A 20,200-nucleotide genomic window follows, 5' to 3' on the forward strand; every position below is an offset into this window, starting at 1 on the left:
ATTATCAGATTATGATTAGTTTATCTTGTTATCAGATTATGATTAGTTTTATCTTATTATCAGATTAGGATTAACTTATCCTTAGCAAGATAGAATTGAAAGTCTCCCTATTCAGCAAGGAGACTCCCTAAGATTAGAACTCTTGTAATCTCCTATTTAAGGAGACACCATTATTGAATGAGGATATCGAATATTCAATCAAGAAAGAGAGTAAAGTAGAGTTAGGTGATCTCTTGAACAAATCACCATTAGGGCGCCTAGATAGGTCCATCAAGAGAAGGGATGAACAAGGAAAAACAGAGGGTTTTCCCCGTGGACCAACCCGGGACGAGATCCTATTCCCGGGCCCATAACACCTAAGGCAACTTAAAAATCATCTAGGGATACAACAGATAGATTAATATTTTTTGTCCACGGCCCAACTTAGAAATCAACCCCCATAGGCCATGCCTTTGATAGCTTTACCATAAGAGTTCGCCTTGAGCCACCCTAATCGTTGATGTTGGGTCTCGAGAGGGGTTACGAACCATGAGGAGTTGCCAAAACCGGGGGCTTCATACATGTACACACCGTAAGACTTATACACAAGAGATGGACACCAATTATAACCCAAAAACCTAAGCTATTGGGTTATGGGCCACTCTTATATATAAGTTCCTTACATTTCTTATATCTTTCCAATGTGATTCTCATTCATTCCTCATTCCATACACCTACTCACAGTGCATCCCAACATGCCCTACACTGTATCACACTGTAATTGAGATGGTCGAATAAGTCTATCAAAGAAAATAACAACAAAGAAAGCATACTAATTAGTAAAAATAAACTTTGTACTGAACAGTCGGATCAGGAGTATCATGTTTAACTTTTACACCTTACATATGTTAAAATTTTGGGAGTTGACATAAGAATGCATCAAATATTGAGAAATTATACAAATAATTATAATAATATCGTTAACAATTCCCATGCCGGAAAAAAATTGTAATTGAATACTATCGTTAACATTCAGGTGTCATACTTTCCGGCATCGTAGATTTACCCTTTATTTTTTAGTTTCATCCTCATTAAATACGACTCAATTCGACAAAGGTGAGGGAAGATTTTAGTATTTCGTCCAAGAAAAGAAAAAACACGAGACCCACAGCCTATATATGGACCGGGATGACGGTTGGTCTGGACAATAGGACCTAGTCGACGGCGACGGCGGTTATGCCAGTATCGACCGTCGATTTGTAACCACGTGGTGAGAAAGAAGGGAAGAAAGTAAGCCAGCCGACACTTGTGAATAGGAATGCCATGAACAAAGCAATTGATGATTTATCAAATAATACGAGGCGTTCTGCCGTTCTCATATACCAAAATCCGGAAAAGAACGCCGGTAGCATCGGTCTCCCGATGGCTGATGCTTTTCATAGTTCGTCGTTTTGATATCCTACTTCTTGTTTTTCTCTTTTCTTTTTTTTTTTCTGTTTTTTTTTGTTTCTTTTTCTATGAAATTACACTCTTAAATTCTCCTGGTTGACACCCAGATTGCGAAGATCCCTTTCACCCATGGTTCATCATCAACTTATTCAAGGTGAACTTCTAAGCACGTTTTCAGTTTTTTTTTTCTTTTATTATTTGTTGATGATTATGATTGCTTTTTTTTTCATGGTGTTATTATGATATGGTACTGAACATAAATTTTGTTAGCTAGATGATCAGTCGACGTGGGCTGCACCCACGATACCTTCATTAGTGAATCATCAAGAGGAAGATGATGGTCACCGGTTCAAGAAATCTGTTCTGGACAAGGTGAAAGAGAAGGCAAAAAAATGGAGAAACACTCTTGCCAAGAAGAAGGACGATGCCACTCCCTCTTGGGGTGTAAGTCTGGACGATGACGATTTTGAAGATGACGATCCGGAATACCTTGGAGCCCCCAGTAATCAAATTTTCAATAATTCTTTAATTTGTTTAAATTCTACTTAAATGATTCAAGCAGTGAAGACATGCATTTATTTTTCGAGATTCGCTCTCGCTTTACTCTTTCATTTCTTTTCTTTCCATTTTCAGTGTATGAATCAGAGATGGCACCAGAAGAGTGCAAAGAGACTGCAAGGCAGCACCCAAGAACGAATCCTGTGATTTCTGACAAGAATGTTTTGATAACCAGCGCCGTCCCCCGTAACGAACAAGACAAGCAGAACACCCCTAGAAAGACAATTACGGAAACCGTTGCACCATCATATGCCATGATTACTGCAACTGTGTTGCCTGAGAATCATGCACCGGCACAGGATGCTGCTACGGAGGTCACCCATAGGATCACTTCAAAAGTTCACGGCTCGGCGACAACAGCCTCAGTGATTGATCAGAGTAATAGCTACGGGCAGGAAGGGGAGAGAGCGCTTTCTGAGGTGACGTCAGATGCAATAAGTCCAGGGGAAGACCCTGGAGGAACGGGAGTCGTGGGGAAGGTGAGGGGGGCTGTTTCTTCTTTGCTCGGGATGAATGGGTCGTCATCGTCACCGTCATCGTCATCGCCATCGTCATCATCATCGTTATCCTCATCGTCGTCCACAAGAACCACAACAAATATGTCCTCCGGCACCGGCATGAATATTCCAATCGCTGGCACGGTTATACAGGTATTATATTTTGCTTCATCTAGTAAGTTGTTCTAACACAGCCGCACCCCACCCATAAATCATAATACCACCCATTGGCGCTCCTCACTTCTGATCAGGTGATCATGGACTAATTCTAATTTAAGCTATTTTTTCTATTTCATTTTTTGATGAGGATGCATGCTGGCCTGGGTTGACGTATTCCAATCAACAACTAGGTTAGTTAATCTGGGCCCCATATTGCCACGCGTGTCTGGTGGGTCGGGCCCCATATTCCTGAGCTCATGTCTGAATCCGTAATGGGGTTCACTTCTCTCCGTCTCCATTCTCCAATGACCCAAAATCGCTTTAGGAACCGACCGGGCGACCAATCAATCCTATATCCCAATCAGATAACCCGGCGGACAGATAGATACAGCAAAAAGAACCTTGCTTTTAATATTCCTGGTTTTCTTTTCTTTCCTGGTTTTGTTCATCAGTTTCTCTCTCAAGTCTCAACCTTGTTAGTTTAAGTATTAGTTTTGGAATTGAAGTCTGGACGATCCACCATTTGATGGGGCGGGGCGTCCTCAATGGATGGTTCTTCCCATCCCATCTGTAAATCAGGTCTTTGAAGTAAGGCTGTTTACAGGCCGGGTTGGGTCGGTTTATTGATGTTTTTTTAATCGACCCGGTCTGGTCGGTTTACTTAGAAATGAAACTGAAACCGATTCAGTACTAAATAAAATCAATTTGGTCGGTTTTAGTCGGTTTGGGTCAAGGATTCTCTCGATGGGAACGATAAAGGATCAAGTCTAAGAAGCGAAGGTTGGATGCCTGGAAATTAAAAATGATTTGATAGATTAAAGTTAAAATTTTATACATAATATGTATATTTCCGAAATAAAGCTGAAATATATATATTCACAAATATATATGTGAAATATAAATATTAAAACTGAAATATATCAGATATATAATAAAACTGAAATATATCAGATATATATAAAACTGAAATATATATATATATAATATCTAATTCGGTTAAGGTCGGTTTAGTTTCGGTTTTTATACATAAAAATCAAAATCGAATCGAACCATCGGTTTATATTTTTTTATAACCCAAAACCGACCGATACTAAAGAAAAATCGGCAACTCGGATTAGATCGAACCGGGTTGGTGATTTACTTTGAAGTTTTAGTTTCTGAGAAACAAATTCCTTTTTCCTATTATTGATATATTAAACCTCAATATCCTTACCACGTCGACGTTCTTCGGGGTTTAGTAATTCATATTTGTTTATATTATGTTACAGTGGTTGGTAAAAAGAACGAGGTAATTAAGGATATTCCAGACCAAATGAAGAGGGAGGCACCATTGGACGAACATATTGTTGCTTGGTCTTTTGTTTATAACTTTTCCCCTTTTCCCCTTTTTTGATGAATACCCTTTTTTTAATCACTTGAGGTCCTAATTTATGTACTAAAGGGCGTAGATTCCAATCTTATTTCTACAGTTCCAAAGGTTAAATTTTTGCTCCATCTATATAACTTTGTTTTCTTCGAGCAGAATTTGGTCTAAAAAGTTACACCTATGAATTCCCTGCTACACACCTGGGTTACATCAAAATAATAAGTAAATAAATCATAGATGACAAAACCCCTTTGGAGTTTTAAATAATATGCCTTCCATCCATCCATCCATCCATCCATCCATCCATCCATCAGTGCTAGCTAATGAAATCCTCATGGACTTAATATAGACAGTGATCAGAAGAAAATCAATAATGGAATGTGAGTTTTGGTTGGATCGAGCTAGTAAGGTTACTCGCTTGGTGGGCTTTATTAAAACGCAGAAACTAAATTTGCACACAATCGGGTGAAGGATCACGAACTGTGATATGGTTGGAGTCCCTACTACTGCTGGCTGCTGCTAATGGGGTCATCATAATCTTCTATCTTTCGTTTCTTTCCGTTTCGTTGGAAATTGATATTCGAACCGGACATCCTGAAGATACAGAGATCATGGACGTAGCATTCGCTCGTGTCGATCTGCTTCTTTGTTAATACAGTAGTGGGGCTTGAAGGGCAGTAGGTGTGGCGCCCACACCCACAAGCCATTGAAGAAGTACTACTGTATGATGGGTCTGCCACTCGCTCTTCCATCATCTTGTGACACTTCTCTATATCGGCCTGCATCGAACCGCACTTTATTAAGGAATAGACTAATTAACCATAATTGAACATGTAGATTCTGAGTCTGAGTCTTCATATCAAATAACGTACCCTCTGAACTTGAGGGACGAAACTGCTAATGTTGGAGATATGGGCATCAGCTTTTGATGGAAGCAATTCTTCCAAACAGCATTTTAATGCTGATAGTGTGACAATGCATGGCCTGAACTCGAGGAATATGGGATCTGTTCAATCATTTCATCACTTATCTGTTTATCCAAGCAATCTCAGAATAAACTTGCAAGAAAAGTAAATTGGTGGGACTCTGTAATTAAGTTGCAGTAGAGAGCAGAGAGGACTGACTGATATATAATATATATACTGCTGTCTGTTTTCTCTAATTACCTGAAAGAGAGCCGAGAAGCAACTCATTTAGGCGAGACGTTATGGCCTCGTGAAGGAGAGGTTGGAGGGAATTTAGGTGCCACGTTAGTAAATCCACGTACGAGTGGGTCGTTACGCAATTGATGCGCCAATCTAACACCTTTAGCACCGTCAGCTCCATCCGTTGGATCGTGTTCTCTTGGAAAGAATGGTCCAGATCCTCCATCTTCAATCACCCACACCCCTTTTGCTTGATTAGAAGCTCATTAACGTGTAAACAAAAAACAAAGCAAAACAAAACAATAATAATAAAAATAAAACCCACCTGAAGGTCGTGTAGTGGAGGAATGGATACCTCAGTAAACTTGGCGGCAATGGATAAACATGCAATGGACAGTAGCTCAATCATCCAATATTTCCATTTCTGCTAAAAAAAAAGAAGAAAAATGAGAAAGAAGGGAAAGAAAAATGTTATATATATATATATATTTCATGCTGAAATATTTGAGCTAGAAACAAACAAACAAACAAACAGACACAGTCTTGTAACAGTGGTTACATACAAATTAAACCATGCATCCCGAGGCGTTTTACCTTGGAGTACTCCATGGAAACAAAGCGGTCGAAGTAATTTACGGCATAAAAAACTGTGGTCAAAGAGAGATTCAACCGGCGCTGAGACTGAAAATTTGACAAGGAGAAGAGAACTTATTAGCAAAAAGAAAAAAAAAATTGATTTGACTTTAGAGAGTTGCAAAAGATGATGATGAATAGAAAGAAGATGTAATAAAGGACCTTGATAAACCATTTGATGGCATTGACGCGAGCAGTCACAACGTCCAACGACTTGAGATGCTGCAAGTATCCGAGGTCAGGCATGTAAGTCATCTCCTTCTCCAGAGAGAGAAGGAGAGCATTGTGGTGGTCCTCTGTGGTGGTGTAGAAGTAGAACGAATAACCGGCGGGGGTCTCTCTCTCAAGATTGAATTCGCGGTGCAGAGAGAGAGGGATGGTAGGCGTAGGCGTAGTTGTAGGAGTGGTAAAAAGCCAGTCCTCGTCGCAGTGTAAGAGGCTATCCATGCGTCGGCTCGTCGGTAGCTCTCTACTTCTCTCAAGGTCAAGGCAGACTGATCAGCTCGTCTAGTTAATAAATCTCCAAAGCCAAAGTGAGTGAGTGAATAAAATACACAACGCAGAACCTGAGGAAGGTTTAGCAGCTACAAATGAGGGAAGGAGTTGAAGATGCGGCCAAGTGCATGTACCCGTCGGCATTCAATAATAATCTAAGGGGCGAAGGGACAAGTGAAATTGTCTGACATGAAAAATCTGCAAAGACTGTACGTTGTAACTTTTGTTTGTTTTCTTCTTTAGCTTACAAACAGGGAACGAGAGGGAGAAGAGAGAGATAACCACTTACCACTCCCGTTGGTGTTGTTGGAGGAGAGATCAGAGATGCTAAATAGAAATAGAAAATAGTAGAGTTGGGGATTTAACTCAACCAGGGTTAATTAAATTAGGGAGAGAACGAGGGGGTCGGGAATGAGAAATGGCGAGGAGGGAGGAGAGCGTGGGGACATAAAAGAGGGGCCACCTCCCTCATGAAGTGGGGTAAATGCAAAGAGATGATGGTTTTATTTGAAGCATGGGGTTTTGACCAAACAGTAACCAATCGCGTGAGCACACGAGGATGAGAGGATGTACAATTATTGATTGAATTGCGCAACTCGCCAACTCGCTTCGTCTTTGTATTTGTTTGTTGCATATCTATCTATCTTTCTTTTCTCCCAAGTCTACCGGGGGGTCCCCCACTTTTGGATTGTGTTGACGGATCAAACGCACACACGAGAGAGAGAGAGAGAGATGTATAGTCGTTATAGTTTAGTAAAATGTCCCTTGGTAACCTGTGCTATTCATCAAAATTCACGGGGAGTGTTGTAGCTTATTCGCCTTTAATTTTAAACGAAATGGTGGGACTTGAAAGTAATCATACATGTATTGTGAATTTGTGACAATCACACATTAATAGCAGCAAGTGAATTAGCTAGCATAGAGAAAGATAACAGGCATAGAGAATGAGGAGGCTTATGATACTGCTGGACCACTGTTCCACGTCTTCCCCTTTTCCGGACGCTATGAGCTGGGCCTATTTATTTTCAGCTTATGATGCATGTGTTTTGGTCCAATTCTGTGCATTCCACCAGGGAATCAACAGTTAAAACCGTTGAGTATTCCAGTCGGGAAACTTGACAGTTGAACCTCCTTAGAAAATAACATTACTTCTGGTATGGAGATTTCAGTCCACAAGTTTGCTTGCTGGTAGAGTTCATGCGAGATCACATCTCGCCGTGTATTGGGAACATCTCCCGATGACAATATCATTGGGACTGGTACTATCATCGGGAGATGTTTTTAATACACGGCGAGGATGTGATATGGGGCAGAGATGTGAACTCAGTTTATGCACCCCGTGACAACTCCTAATCTTTTCCCATTTTGTTATTATTTCAGACGACTTATACATCTACTGAACTTGGTACCAGATGCAGACTTCTTCTCAGTATATCGTATATACATCCACTTCATTAAACCAAAATTGATGTCCAACTTTGTTCGCTAACATCACTGGAATGCATGGGCCACCCTGCTGTGTCAATATGCTCGAGGAAAGGCCGAAGGGGGATAACTTGCCTCCATTTCCTGTCTGAGTTTTAATTTTTAAACCATCAACCATGATACAGAGTTTCATCCGTTTGGAATTTGGAACGTGCTGAGAAGGTTATACCTTTTTACCAACTAATGAATACCATGACAACCTCAAACAGATGGAAATGGAGCTAAGTACTATCACCACATGTTTGGTAATCATGATGTTTCTGATTGTAACTTTTAACTTGAGCATACACATCACAATAATCATGGCGTAATTCTATAATCACAATAGTGAAATCTTATGCTTGTAAATTTCATTGTTCTATAAGTTTTCTTATATTTCATAAGAATACAGCATCTTAAAATAATAGCTAAAACTCTTATTACCAACATGAAACCGAATGAAAACATTCTATTGTAACTGATATGATGAGAAGCTGAAACCTGATCTTCCTTCATTTGTGGATTTCAGCTCAAGCTTCTGAAATGGGCTGCAAATCAGGTGGAGACTAAAATTATTCACTGCATGCTCTGTTATTTAAAAAAAAAAAAAAATCATGATGACATTGGAAACTCCAAAGGCCTGTGAACTAAAACAGATCTCACATTCAAAAGAAGGCTCCACTTACTATCTTATTTTCCTTAATCCTTAATAGTCAAAATGTTTTCATCATCATCTAAGCCTTATCCCAGCTATGTGGGGTCAGGAACATAATCCCAACTTAATGGTCAAAATATACTCTTAAACAGACAACAGAATCCTAAGGTAATTTTTTTCATCATAATTGTCTAAGGTCAGATTTTTTTTGCACTAGGGGAGTGCCCAAGTTACTTCCTTTTTGTTTATTTATTGCCTTTTGGGTGTTCTGCATTTATGCAGTCTATACAGATGCATTTTCATGGAGAATTTCATTAGTTGCATTGGTAGGACTATAATCCTGGCAATTTCTGGGCAATCATTCATTCAGAGAGGTACAAATTTAATGTACACATGCAAATCTCAAGGGTAAAAGAAGGGGGCATCATTTATTCTCTCCCTCAATAGCTTGGATCATCATTGCCTAATGACTCTTTTACTCTTTTTTCATCATTTATTCTCTGTGTGTGTGTGTGTAAGGAGGGGGTGGGTGGATGATAAAAACGAACATCCTCAGCAAGGCACCCTACCTGCTGTTAGGGTCATAATAGAAGCCACTGATAGAGCCATCACTACAAGAGAAGCACACATAGTAAAATCCAGCAATAGTCAAGCCACAATCGATTCCAACATTCACAAAGTACTGTTCTTTCCATCTCTGTAAAGGCAAAACCAAGTGAGATGATGCTGTAATATAATGGAATTTAAATTACTTTTCATCGTGTAACATTTGAGACTACAATACCATAAATATATATGGGTAGCTGCTGAGGTCCAAAGATTTACCACCATCAATCTCTACTTGACTCTGAAAAGGAACATATTTGTTAAGTTTAATGTAAACTTTTCTTGTGAACGAAATATTGGTCTCTTACCAAAAGAGGAGAGAATGATGGAAACTTGGACCAGTGCCGTACATCATGCTCTGGCCTGTTAAAAAAGTAGAATGTTTATATGTGGATATTTTTTCCAATCAACACAGTTGGAAATCACTGAACAAAACCTTTGTAGAGTCTAATATATCTTTATTTAACTCCAGAAATTATCTTCAGATATTTTAATTCAGTCATGCTTGCTCAAGGGGTTGGAAAAGAGGTTCATACGTTGCTTCCCACTTGCCAGTGAAGAAAGTATAGTTCTTGGTATCAACAATTTCTCCCTCCCAGAATGTTACTACCTGATTTACCAAAAAAAGAAGAGAGAGAATGTTAGTACCCCAAAAGTAGTACACATCTTCAGGGGCAGGCAGGGGGAGGGGGGCAGATATCTAATGATGGAGTCTTTAGAACTTTGACTGAAGTCACATATCATCACCTTTTTACAGGAATTGAAATCTTTGAAGTGAACTAAACAACACCATCATCATCATCTAAGGTTAGTCCCAACTCCCAACACCCAACCATATGGGTCGCTACATGAATCCTATTTTGCCACTCTGTTCTGTTCAGTGCCATATCCATTGTTAAATTATGAGCCATCATATCATTTCTTACTACTTCAACCCATGTCCATTTTGATCTACCCTTAGCTCTTCTAGCCCTTTCAACTTGTTAATTGTGATAGACCACTTCTTCTTACAGGTTCTATAGATGCTCTACTTGCCCTCATTTTATCACCTATTGCAGCTTCTCATAGGTTCCTTTGAATTAGTTTATTTTTGACCATGTGCTTTCTAGTTTTTCTACTCATCCATCTCAACATTCACGTTTCTGCCAAACTCATTTTTTGGACATGTTTCTTGACTGGCCAACACCATTCTCCATACAACATTGCTGGCCTTACAACAATTTTGTAAAATTTTCCTTTTAGCCTGTGAGCTACCTATCACATAAGACTTCAGATGCAACTCCTGTTTTATCCATCCATGTTCTAATTCTATCTTTGACATCCTCCTCAATCTCTCTCTTGTTATGGACTAGTAAATGTGCATGTGCTTTTCACATAGAAAATTTAGATGATGTCATGATGATGATGATGGTGATGGTCATAGTAATTGTAAGACGGTGGAGTCATAAAAGTGTGCTCACCTGGCTGATTCAGCCTAAACCCGGGTCAGACCAATCTGTTCTTATGTTATATATTTAATTCAAAGGCACACTTAGCGCTGGAGCATTCCATAATATCAATTAAAAGCATGTGCATTAATTAAGTATGAGAACATTCCATAAAAATAAAGGGTAAAATGGTAAAGATAAAGTCTAAGAAAGTTCTGGAATGTAGGAGACCCATTTGACTTGTAAATAAGTAACTCACCCAAATTCAGAACCTTTTTAACCCATCTCTCATTTCAGACCCATCTACTCTTTTTCCTACACATTTTCTCTCTCTCTCTCTCTCTCACACCACTACTGACCTATTTTCCTCATATTCCTTTCTTACCAGAATTCCAGCTTCGGCGAACTACAGAGGCCTGGTCACTCATTGGAGGGTATGTAGACAGCCCCTCCAGGGGTTTGGCCAGATCTTCTCTCCTCCTCCCTTTCCCAATTCAGACCATCCTCCTCAGACTTTCAAGGTATAGACCACACTCCATGGCCTTACAGTAAAAATATATCTCCAAAATTTTCTACATTTTTTTATGTTTCTATCATATGAAAATAATGCTTATTTATCACACTTACTCTTGTTTAACATGATGAATATATAATATTAGAGATGTGCCCAAATGCTTTCTACACAATCTCTGCATTTTTTGTGTTTTTATCTTTTTTTTTTCTAGTTTTAATTATTTAATTATGACATCAAGGGTTATCACAGAATGGTTGAAGTGTTGACCCGCCACCAAACAAGAAAATTTCATTTTTTGGTCTGTTTTAAATTTTGTATTTCATTTCTATCATCAATAAAAACAATTTATGTTTATCGCACTTACTTTTCATTAATATGATTAATATAAAGTTTCTACAAAATGTTTTATTTTCTATAATTTTGTCTTATTTTTATTTAAAAAAATTATTATGCAATTATGAAATCATGGGTTGACCCATTTGACCTAGATGGTTGAATTGGTTACTTGCCATCTGGACAAAAGAACTTCATTTTTTTGTTTGGTTGTAAAAAACATGGATTTTCCATCTAATTAGCAGAATTTATTGGTGAGAAAAATATCATAAATATGCTGTTGAGGACTGTATATTAAACAGGGCCATTCATTGGTTGAGAACTATGGACCTATTTTATACATTCTCCTTTGATGATTTTTGGAGAAACTGGTTAGCGGTGGCTAACAGCCATACAAGGAAGGACAGGAATTCTGTTGTGTGGATGCCTCCACCTGAAGGATGGGTAAAGCTGAATTTTGATGGAAGCAGCCAAGGAAACCCAGCCCCTTCCGGAATAGGAGGGGTGCTGAGAGATAATGAAAGCAAAATATTAGCATTGTTTTCAGGCCCCGTGGGAATAGGAGACTCCAATAGAGCTTAGTTATTAGCGGCAGTACAAGGTATTCAGATTGCAGAACAGTTAGGAGTCCAGCACTTGGTAGTTGAAGGGGACTCTGAGATTGTTGTGGGATGGCTGACAGAACCAGCTTCAGCTATGTGGCGACATAGAGATATGCTAAGGAAAGTCAACTGGATCACAAAAGACATGGCTGTTACCTTTCATTGGGTGGGAAGATCAGCAAATGCCTTAGCAGATGGGTTAGCTAAGCAAGGGACCTCAAGGGAACATTTATTTTGGGCTGCTTTGTAATTTTAGTTCTGGTTAATTCTGGTCAATTCTGCTTTAGTTTGATGTAATATTTGTTAGAAGAGGTAACAACTCGTGCCTCCTCTTGGGTCTACTGTATTGCCTCATATTTCTGTTTTAATAAATTATAATCATTCATAAAAATATATATATATCATAAATATAGTATTCAATGAGAGAGAATGGGAGTTAATGTCTTAAATATAAGACTTAATGAGAGGGAATTAAATGAGGTGAACAGTAGTAGCTCAAATTACATTTTCTGCCCTCACAATTAAAGAGTGACCAAATTCTAAGGGGTATTTTAATCAAGAAGAAAAGCTCCACAAGCTCATTCATACTTTAAATAGTAGTATAGATATAGATATGGATTATTTAATTGAAGCAATGGAAGAGGTCACATTGAGTTATCTCTTGGTCTCCAACCTAAGTGCAAATCTAATTTATTTTAAGTGAACTGAACAAGTTACAAAAATTTAGATCTTGCGGTTGGGGGGAAACCTGGGTACTATTGAAGTCTAACCTGGGTGAACCAGCAGAAAAATCCAGCATAAAACCCAATTTTCACCATGACCTTGGTTCAAAGGATTTGCTGCCCAAGAATATCCATATGAACTATATTCTTCAGCTGCTACTCATTGATCTTAGTGTGGTTAGGGCTTTTCATTGGGTGAAGACCACAGATGAGTTTAAAAGAGTTACAATTAACTTGATCTTAAGAGTTGAACAGGCTGTGGGCAGATTTTCTTCCCCAAGAGATGTAATATCTGTACATTGGACAACACCTACAATTGGTAAATTCGACTAAATTTTGTATGGGAGTTTCCTTGGGAATCCAGGTCAATCAGGTGTGGGAGGGGTTGTCCGAGGCCATGATGGGAGCATTTTAACGAGTTATGGTACCAACTAGGCTTGGTAACTCTGTGAGAGCTAAACTGTTAGATCCCTTACAAGGGTTGAAATAAGTATATGGAAATGGATGGAAAAGAGTGGTGATCAAAGGTGACTAACAGGTGGTGGTACTGCAATCAAGTTCTGAAGGACCTTGGAGTTTAAGATATATGGTTAGAGATGTACTTGTGTTACCTTTCAATCTGAATTGCTTGTTCAGATGAATTCACAGATTAGCAGATACTCTAGCAAGGAAGGGTGTTAACAAGAATGAGATAGATTGGGGAATGCCAAGGCTGATTGCAAATTTGCACCTGCCTGGACTCCCTGAAAGGGTTTTTGAATGCTTAACAATGAACATAGCAGCCCTTTTAAATTACATCTTATTGTATCCATGTCTGAGAATTTATTGTCAAAGATGTGCAAGATTCTTTCTCTCCATGCTGTCCAGATAATTGCAGCAGGCAATATTCCCAAAGAACCTTCCCTCTACTACTTAAGCCTTGCAGTCTCCATCCTTGGATTAATTACAGCACTGTTTCCAGGAGACAGCTTTGCACTCCAATGCATCATAGGGCCAAAGTCCAAAGATGATGTGAGAAGTTAACCAATTGTTAAATTTTGAAGGGGCTAGCCCAAGTGTCAAGGCTTGATGTAGTGGAAAATGGAGTTTCTTCAAATCAGGTACCTGATTTGCACCCCTACTTGTCAAGACAGTATTAATGTGTTTTTTGCAGCTTGGGGAAAGCAACATGAATGCAGGACACTTGGAGAAGAATATAGAGTTGGGTATGCAATGCAAGTCTATAATCTATATCCCTATTTCATTTGAAAATAACCCTTTTCTTCTTATTTTTATAACTCATGCAAGAGGTAGTGGAAGGAAAAAAGGCTGGGTTCAAGAACATATACACAGCCTGCTATGCTCAATATGTTAGCTATCCAGATTACAGCATAAGATGTGTCTGTAAACAAATAAAAAAGGGCAACTCAGTGCACGAGGCTCCTGCCAATGTGGGGTCTGGGGAGGGACAGATGTACGCAGCCTTACCCATGCCAATACATAAAGAGGCTGCTTCCAAGATAACCCTGGTCATGCAGGTTGCAATGGTGCAACCCAACCGTTGCACCAAGGTCCACCCTCAGTTATGCATGTGTCTGTAAACAAATGAAAAGGGCAAAGTGAACAAGCAAAATCTTGTAGCATGACGTGGGAGAATAATGCACTTGTAAGAGAGGAAATGCATTTCATGTACATGGTGAGAACAGCCTGGCAGGGAAGAGGATCAGAAGGATCACCATGTGAATCTTTTAGTTGGAAGAATTCAACAGCTGCTGTAATGGTGTTCCTCCACTTCCATACTTGTTAAAATGAACTTTGGTTGCAGCCTAGGCAACCCGGGCTTGTCAGGGGGTGGTGAAGTGATAAGGAACAGTGAGGGAAACATAATTGCCATGTTTTCAGGCCCAATGGGGTAGGAGATTCAACAAGAGCAGAACTTTGGGCTGCATTGACAGGGCTCAAAAAGTTAACATCACTTAATTACACTAGTGTTGTCATTGAAGGAGATTCTAAGGTTGTCACAGGGTGGTTAAATCAGGAAGGGGCATGAGTTTACAGGCATATGGTCAGGGAAATCAAAATCCTGATAAGACCAATGAGGATAACTATCAGTTGGGTACCTCAGGCAGCAAACAATCTAGCTGATGGGCTAGCCAAACAGGGGGCTACAAGGGACAATTTGTTTTGGGGTGTGGTAAAGTAATGAATTTCTGGTGTAGTACAGTTAGCAGTGGCTAACCTAAGGATATCCACATCTGATGTACATCTTATTAATATTAATAGAATTCTTGTTTGTTGACGGTAAAAAAAATCAATACTGGCATGCCATAAGAGATGGGAACAGACCATCAGGAGGAATTTCATAGTGTAACAAACTATCTTTTCTAAAGCATTCAGAACTTTCACATGCTTTAGAATATCCAGGCACATGAACACAAAGATAATTAGATGAACAAAAGAAAATTGGCACATGCCTGCGATTTTAGGTCTGCCTTTTATTTTGTGAATAACATGGTTATTTAACAATGAAATTCTAAATAGGTAAATGAATGGGAAAATGCACTATCAGTGATGCAAGTTTCATAGAACCAAGACAAGGTAAGTGAAGAGTATGGTAGAATGACATGCATAGGAAAAGGGAAAAAGAGAAGTCACACAAAATTCAAAAAAGAAAAAAAGAAGGAAAAATGGTTGCTTACTGGTGTCTCTGCTAAAGGAACATTAAGGGCCTCCATAGTGCCACATAGATAACCATGATCAAGGTCACAACCTTGGATTCGCACATTAACCCTCCATGCTTCATCTTTTTGTAGATTAGAAACATTTTGAGTCCCAGAAAAAGCCTGGAAAATGAAGCGAGACTATATGGTGAAAGAGGAGAAAACTAACATAAACCTAACTCAAGAAGCTTTCAACTTAAGGACAAACCATCTGCAAAAACTTCTGCATTGTATTAATCTCAGAAGAAATCTGGAAATTCTCAATTATGCTACATTGTTTTCAGATACAAGCAAACCATGGTTACCAGTAAGAGGCCAAGGTTTTTTCTACCCTCTTTTTCATTGTTTTAATTATGTAGGGGTTCAACTTATAAAAAAAAATTATGTAGGTGTCATGTAAACCATGCAATATTTTTAGCTGTAGAGCTGACTACATCCTATGAGAATAAAATTCAGATGAAGTAGTGTAAAGGTGATTATAGAAACCCTTTTTGTTAACAAAAGAGAATTAGTTATATGTTAGAGGCTCCCAGGATGCTGTTAAGATAAATTGATCTCGGAGGACCTTTTAAATGTTTTTGGTATGTTTATAAGTTTTAAGAAAAACCACAACTCGGGAAGTGGTTTTTCTTTTTGCCTGATAACCTGGACAATCACTTTTTAAAGTTTATTGTATAAGAGGACCTAATGAAGTATCTACCAATAATTATTTGAATTCACAGAAACATTATAATAAACTCAGAAGGTTTTCCTTTCTTTTTCATTTGAATTTGATTCAACTTTTTCCTGGCAAAATAAGTGAAAAGAATAAACATAAATTACTTTTCTTTGATAAGTTTTTTTTTTTTTGATGAATAACATAAACTGATTTATTGGAATACTGGATTAATAGAGAGTACAAAGGTGATAAAGGGAGAGATAAACTCTCTTAACTCTCCCAAAGACAGACAACATAATTAAAATACAACCCAAAATAAATGGTCCCTTCCCACCCCCTGCTTTGCTAGTGTATCTGCAAATGAATTAGCATCCCTTTTCACCCATTGCATATTGATTTCCATTCCTTGAGATAGCCATGTACTCCTTTTCTCATTTATATAGCACCACCATTCAGGTTCCTCTTCCTTTTGCAGCCACTCAAATAACTAACTTTGAGTCCCCCTCAATGTTGCCAAAATCTTATGATTTACGATATGATTCATGATTTGAAGAATGAATCCCAAGAGCTTTGATTCGAATCTTATGTCCGAATCCTTTTTTGCAAAAATCTTACAATTTTTGTTTGAATCCTACGATTTGATTCATAAATCTTACGATTTATGCAACTTCTACAATTCACTACAGTTTAAATAAATTCAATTAAGAATTGGTTTTCTACTTTGTTATGTTTTGGTTTATATTTAGTTTTGTCAAAGGAGATTTTATAAAGCCCTTACTAGAAAATGATTTGTTTACGTTATTTAAGACTAGAAATTGAGTTTATTTTGCATCATATGTAAGTTAAAGAGCCAATATATGTGGATTTGTTTGACTTTCAAGTCAAACTTGATTATATCATCTCAGGCTTCTATTGTATAAGTGGTAAATTCTATTATTTTAGGTATATATAGATCAAAAGTATGGTAAAGCCACTTTCCTATATATATTTAGCCTTTTAACATAACTATATTTAAATTTTTGACAGGTTTATAAAAAGTAGAAATGATCTTACGATTCACGATTCAATTCGATTCAACTTTGTCTACGACTTACGATACGATTACAATTTTCAAAACATTGGTCCCCCTCAAGAACTAGCTTCTGGATATTCATCTCTCTAGCCCTTTGAAGAAAGACCTTCCAGCACAACCATAATCTCAGCCCACAAAGAATCACTATTCACTAATGCCAATTGATCCCAAGTAGACAAATAATTCTTCCTTCCTCATTCCTAAAGACACCCCCAATACCTGAAGGGCCTGAATTTCCTTCACTCCTTCCATCAAAATTCAATTTAATAAAAGCACATGGAGGAGGGGACCAAGTTGGTCTAACCACAACCTTGCTAGGAGCTGAGTCAGCAACTACCTTCCAATTCCTCACCAAATCATCTGCATGGACTCCCTCAAAAAGATCAAGAGACTTCACCTAGTGGATAACCCTAATTGTAATGACCTTGATCAGGGCATCCCTACTTTTCTCCTTATCAAGAAATATCCACCGATTCCTTTCTTCCCAAGCTGTCCAGCACACAGCTGCCCTTGTACACCTCCATAAAGATCTTCCCCTCTTCATTGGCCAGGTAACAAAGGTAGAGGCAAAGAAGCTTTGTACGTTTGGCTGGGGGTTCCACCTGCACCCAAACGAAGCGAGAAAGCATTATGGAATTGAAGAAATAAAAGGGTGGGAGATTAATAAGTGGTAACAAGACTTTCCATTAGCCTTACAAAGAGAGCACTAGTTAGGGGATAAGCACCAATTTGGTCTCTTTTTTTGCAGTAAACCACAGGTGTTAATTCTCTGCAGAAAGGCTTCCCAACAAAAAGCATCCACACGAGGTGGGACAGGCTTGCACCAAAACCCCCAATAGGAAAAGGTATCCCCAAACTATCCCTTGGCTGAACTAAGACTGAGAAGAAAGAGGGACAAGAAAACGAACTGAAAGAGGAGAGAGTCCAAATTTGACTATCCTTTTTAGTGGGATCCAGAAAAACCCCTTCCGACCTTTGGAGAATAGACAAAACAACACTTATTTCTGACTCATGAAGCTCTCTCTTGAAACCCAAGTTCCAATCAAAACCAAACGGCTAATTATAGGCACAATGAAAATGACGTAGAGAGAGGGAAATTGCTATTCCAAAGGAGAATTAACCAACCACACATGATCCCAGAACTTGACGCAATTTCTAGAGAAAGAATTATACCTGACAAATGGCAAGAAGGATGGTAAGATTGTATGGATGGACTTCAAAGGAGATACTCTAGAAGCCCTAGCCAAAATCCGGGAATCCCAGCCATTAGCCGCAAGCCCATGAATACTAATGATAACTTTTGTCCACAGCTTGTCTTTATCCATAGGTAATGACAAGGGCTCATAACAGGAATCTCAGCCACCGAATTCCTACCTACCCTCCAACCCCTTACCAAATTCCTATTGCTAATAATGCTAATATATTCCTTCTTATTTTTGATAAGTCATAAACATAAGTTATTTGACAATATCTGTTTATCAGATTTCTGGGAGACTTATGTGAAGCTGAGAAGGAGATTTTTAATACTGAAAAGGGTCTACATCACAAAATGATATCTTTTATATGATGCACAAATGCATGTTCCTAGCATTGAAAGATATCAATTGAAAAGTAGCAAGATATTATGACCATGGAGGCCTTATATGACTTTTTGGTTTGATGACATATGCGAATATGCTTGGTGCAATTGTAAAATCTTGGGCTGACAAGCATGAGAATGTGCATTCAAATCTGAGAGTGATCATGTTGTGTAAAATTACCAAACTTTAAACCTTTATCCAGTTCCCTCTTCCCTAAGACACCAAATAGCCAGTACAAACATTAGGTAATGGCTTTTATAATGAATCCCACATCTAGAATTTTGTCTGCATTAGAAAACAATTTAACGGAGAGAACCATAATTTTACTGTATAATACTTTATAAGCTCCAAGAACTAACGAATGTTCAGATTACCTGTCCTGCGCTCAGAAGTGTACAAGCTGGAGGGAGAACATGCCCAGAACTCGCACCTTACATGGAAAGTTACAGTTAGAATTCTTTCTATTAGAATTTTATAAGCAAAACAATAGTGGACCTGAGAAGGAATATATTAGCAAAACAATCTTGATGAGAATTCTAAACTAAACTAGCTTGCTCTTTACTAAATTCAAAAGAACTTACAGTAACTTGAAGATCAATGCTAAATAGGTATCCTAATCCTAATTAACATCAAAGCCTTTTCCTGTTTGCATCATGTTAGTAGAAATATAGTGTCAGTTTGTATGGTTATAATAACCTCTCCAAGAAACAACCCACTTCCATCTGCTTGATGTATTTCATATCTTTCTTGGTTGCATGCTCGTGTAGATTCCTTCAAATTTTATGTCTTGTCTCTCTCAGAGGTCTACTGTCGATCAAATACGGGATTCAACCTTCGGTAAGGTTTAGTGGACTCATCATATCGAAACCAACCCGATGATGGTAACCCTAGATAAAATAACAAATCAAGGACGGTTCATCGATGTTTTCATGTAAACCCTAACCCTAAATCTAACCCTGATCTCCTCTTTTAGCCCCTTGAATGACAATACATCATAAGTTATTATGATTTTTTTTTATCGTTATTGTAAGTTCTGATTATCCAATAACAACAATAGATATTTTTAGCTTCGGAGATTAAAGAGATTCAAAAACAGAAACCCAACATGGAGAAGACCATTAGAAAAAGGAAATCGTTTTTCATATAAGAATCATATCTGGATCTCTCTAGAAAAGACAGATGGAAGTCAAAATTAACCGTACCTGAAACTTGCGAAGGTGCCGAACTTTCCACCACTCTCACAGGCATTCCGCAGATCAATCGGATCTCACCAATCAGAGTAACCCAGTCAGTCGACGTCTTCCTCTTTGTCTTCTCAGGGGCAACAAAAGAAATAAAAGCAAGCTCTGAAAACCTCGATGAAGACACCGGTTCAACCGAAAGACGGCGTTCTCCAGGCGGTCTGAACGGATTCCGAACCGTCTCCGGCTTTCCAGCACGGCAACCGGATTTTTCTGCTATTCCTTCTGCAAGCGGCCCAAGACTCACTGGGAAGTTGACCGCGTAAATACCGGCTGAGCCGGTAAAATAAAGATCGGCTCGAGAAGGAGAGAAACCCGCTGCCCTCGGCATAACTAACCGGTTCAT

At 38.6% G+C, this 20,200-nt stretch overlaps 3 protein-coding genes across 11 annotated transcripts; 1 reads left to right on the forward strand and 2 right to left on the reverse strand.

Annotated features, from left to right (window-relative positions):
• Positions 1 to 1,208: 1,208 nt before the first annotated feature.
• LOC148801937 (uncharacterized) lies at positions 1,209 to 15,276 on the forward strand. Of its 7 annotated transcripts, XR_016082341.1 has the most exons (5): positions 1,210 to 1,582; positions 1,703 to 1,930; positions 2,062 to 2,636; positions 10,822 to 10,954; positions 11,583 to 15,276. XR_016082341.1 is itself a non-coding variant. In XM_088897537.1 (4 exons), exons 1-4 carry the CDS (start codon positions 1,558 to 1,560, stop codon positions 7,737 to 7,739), a joined length of 906 nt encoding a protein of 301 aa, XP_088753663.1. In that variant the 5' UTR covers positions 1,209 to 1,557; the 3' UTR covers positions 7,740 to 7,928. The 7 variants fall into 7 exon arrangements, 6 of the variants coding, with proteins under 6 accessions (XP_088753663.1, XP_088753664.1, XP_088753666.1 ...); XM_088897537.1 differs by lacking the exons at positions 10,822 to 10,954; positions 11,583 to 15,276 and adding an exon at positions 7,662 to 7,928 and having other exon boundaries at positions 1,209 to 1,582; XM_088897538.1 differs by having other exon boundaries at positions 10,822 to 15,276.
• On the reverse strand, positions 4,167 to 6,578 carry CYCD7;1 (CYCLIN D7;1). Of its 2 annotated transcripts, none has more exons than XM_010258545.3 (6): positions 5,949 to 6,578; positions 5,748 to 5,834; positions 5,479 to 5,577; positions 5,175 to 5,379; positions 4,881 to 5,014; positions 4,167 to 4,787 (listed from the first exon to the last, which is right to left on the reverse strand). In XM_010258545.3, exons 1-6 carry the CDS (start codon positions 6,231 to 6,233, stop codon positions 4,512 to 4,514), a joined length of 1,086 nt encoding a protein of 361 aa, XP_010256847.1. In that variant the 5' UTR covers positions 6,234 to 6,578; the 3' UTR covers positions 4,167 to 4,511. The 2 variants fall into 2 exon arrangements, with proteins under 2 accessions (XP_010256847.1, XP_088753661.1); XM_088897535.1 differs by having other exon boundaries at positions 4,167 to 4,802; positions 5,949 to 6,572.
• Positions 8,078 to 20,200, reverse strand: LOC104597135 (glucose-induced degradation-like protein). 2 transcript variants are annotated; one of them, XM_010258543.3, is made up of 8 exons: positions 19,816 to 20,200; positions 18,988 to 19,043; positions 15,283 to 15,426; positions 9,543 to 9,616; positions 9,315 to 9,369; positions 9,185 to 9,247; positions 8,970 to 9,097; positions 8,078 to 8,293 (listed from the first exon to the last, which is right to left on the reverse strand). In XM_010258543.3, the coding sequence occupies exons 1-8, from the start codon at positions 20,198 to 20,200 to the stop codon at positions 8,215 to 8,217; spliced, it is 984 nt and encodes a 327-aa protein (XP_010256845.1). In that variant the 3' UTR covers positions 8,078 to 8,214. The 2 variants fall into 2 exon arrangements, with proteins under 2 accessions (XP_010256845.1, XP_088753662.1); XM_088897536.1 differs by having other exon boundaries at positions 8,078 to 8,333.

The sequence above is a fragment of the Nelumbo nucifera genome, chromosome 2, assembly GCF_055504915.1.
Source record: "Nelumbo nucifera cultivar China Antique chromosome 2, China Antique-T2T, whole genome shotgun sequence".
In the NCBI taxonomy this organism is placed as follows: domain Eukaryota; kingdom Viridiplantae; phylum Streptophyta; class Magnoliopsida; order Proteales; family Nelumbonaceae; genus Nelumbo; species Nelumbo nucifera.

What these genes read in the sequence shown, in the direction of transcription:
- LOC148801937 (XM_088897537.1), top strand. Translation starts at nt 1,558, where the DNA reads ATGGTTCATCATCAACTTATTCAAG. An exon ending in TCATCATCAACTTATTCAAG is followed by an intron (nt 1,583 to 1,702) that starts GTGAACTTCTAA and finishes TTTGTTAGCTAG; the next exon opens with ATGATCAGTCGACGTGGGCT. An exon ending in TCGCTGGCACGGTTATACAG is followed by an intron (nt 2,637 to 7,661) that starts GTATTATATTTT and finishes TTATTATTTCAG; the next exon opens with ACGACTTATACATCTACTGA.
- LOC104597135 (XM_010258543.3), bottom strand. Translation starts at nt 20,200, where the DNA reads ATGAACCGGTTAGTTATGCCGAGGGCAGCGGGTTTCTCTCCTTCTCGA. An exon ending in ACTGGCAAGTGGGAAGCAAC is followed by an intron (nt 9,370 to 9,542) that starts GTATGAACCTCT and finishes CTTTTTTAACAG; the next exon opens with GCCAGAGCATGATGTACGGC. An exon ending in TATTATGACCCTAACAGCAG is followed by an intron (nt 8,294 to 8,969) that starts GTAGGGTGCCTT and finishes CCTGATTTGCAG; the next exon opens with CCCATTTCAGAAGCTTGAGC.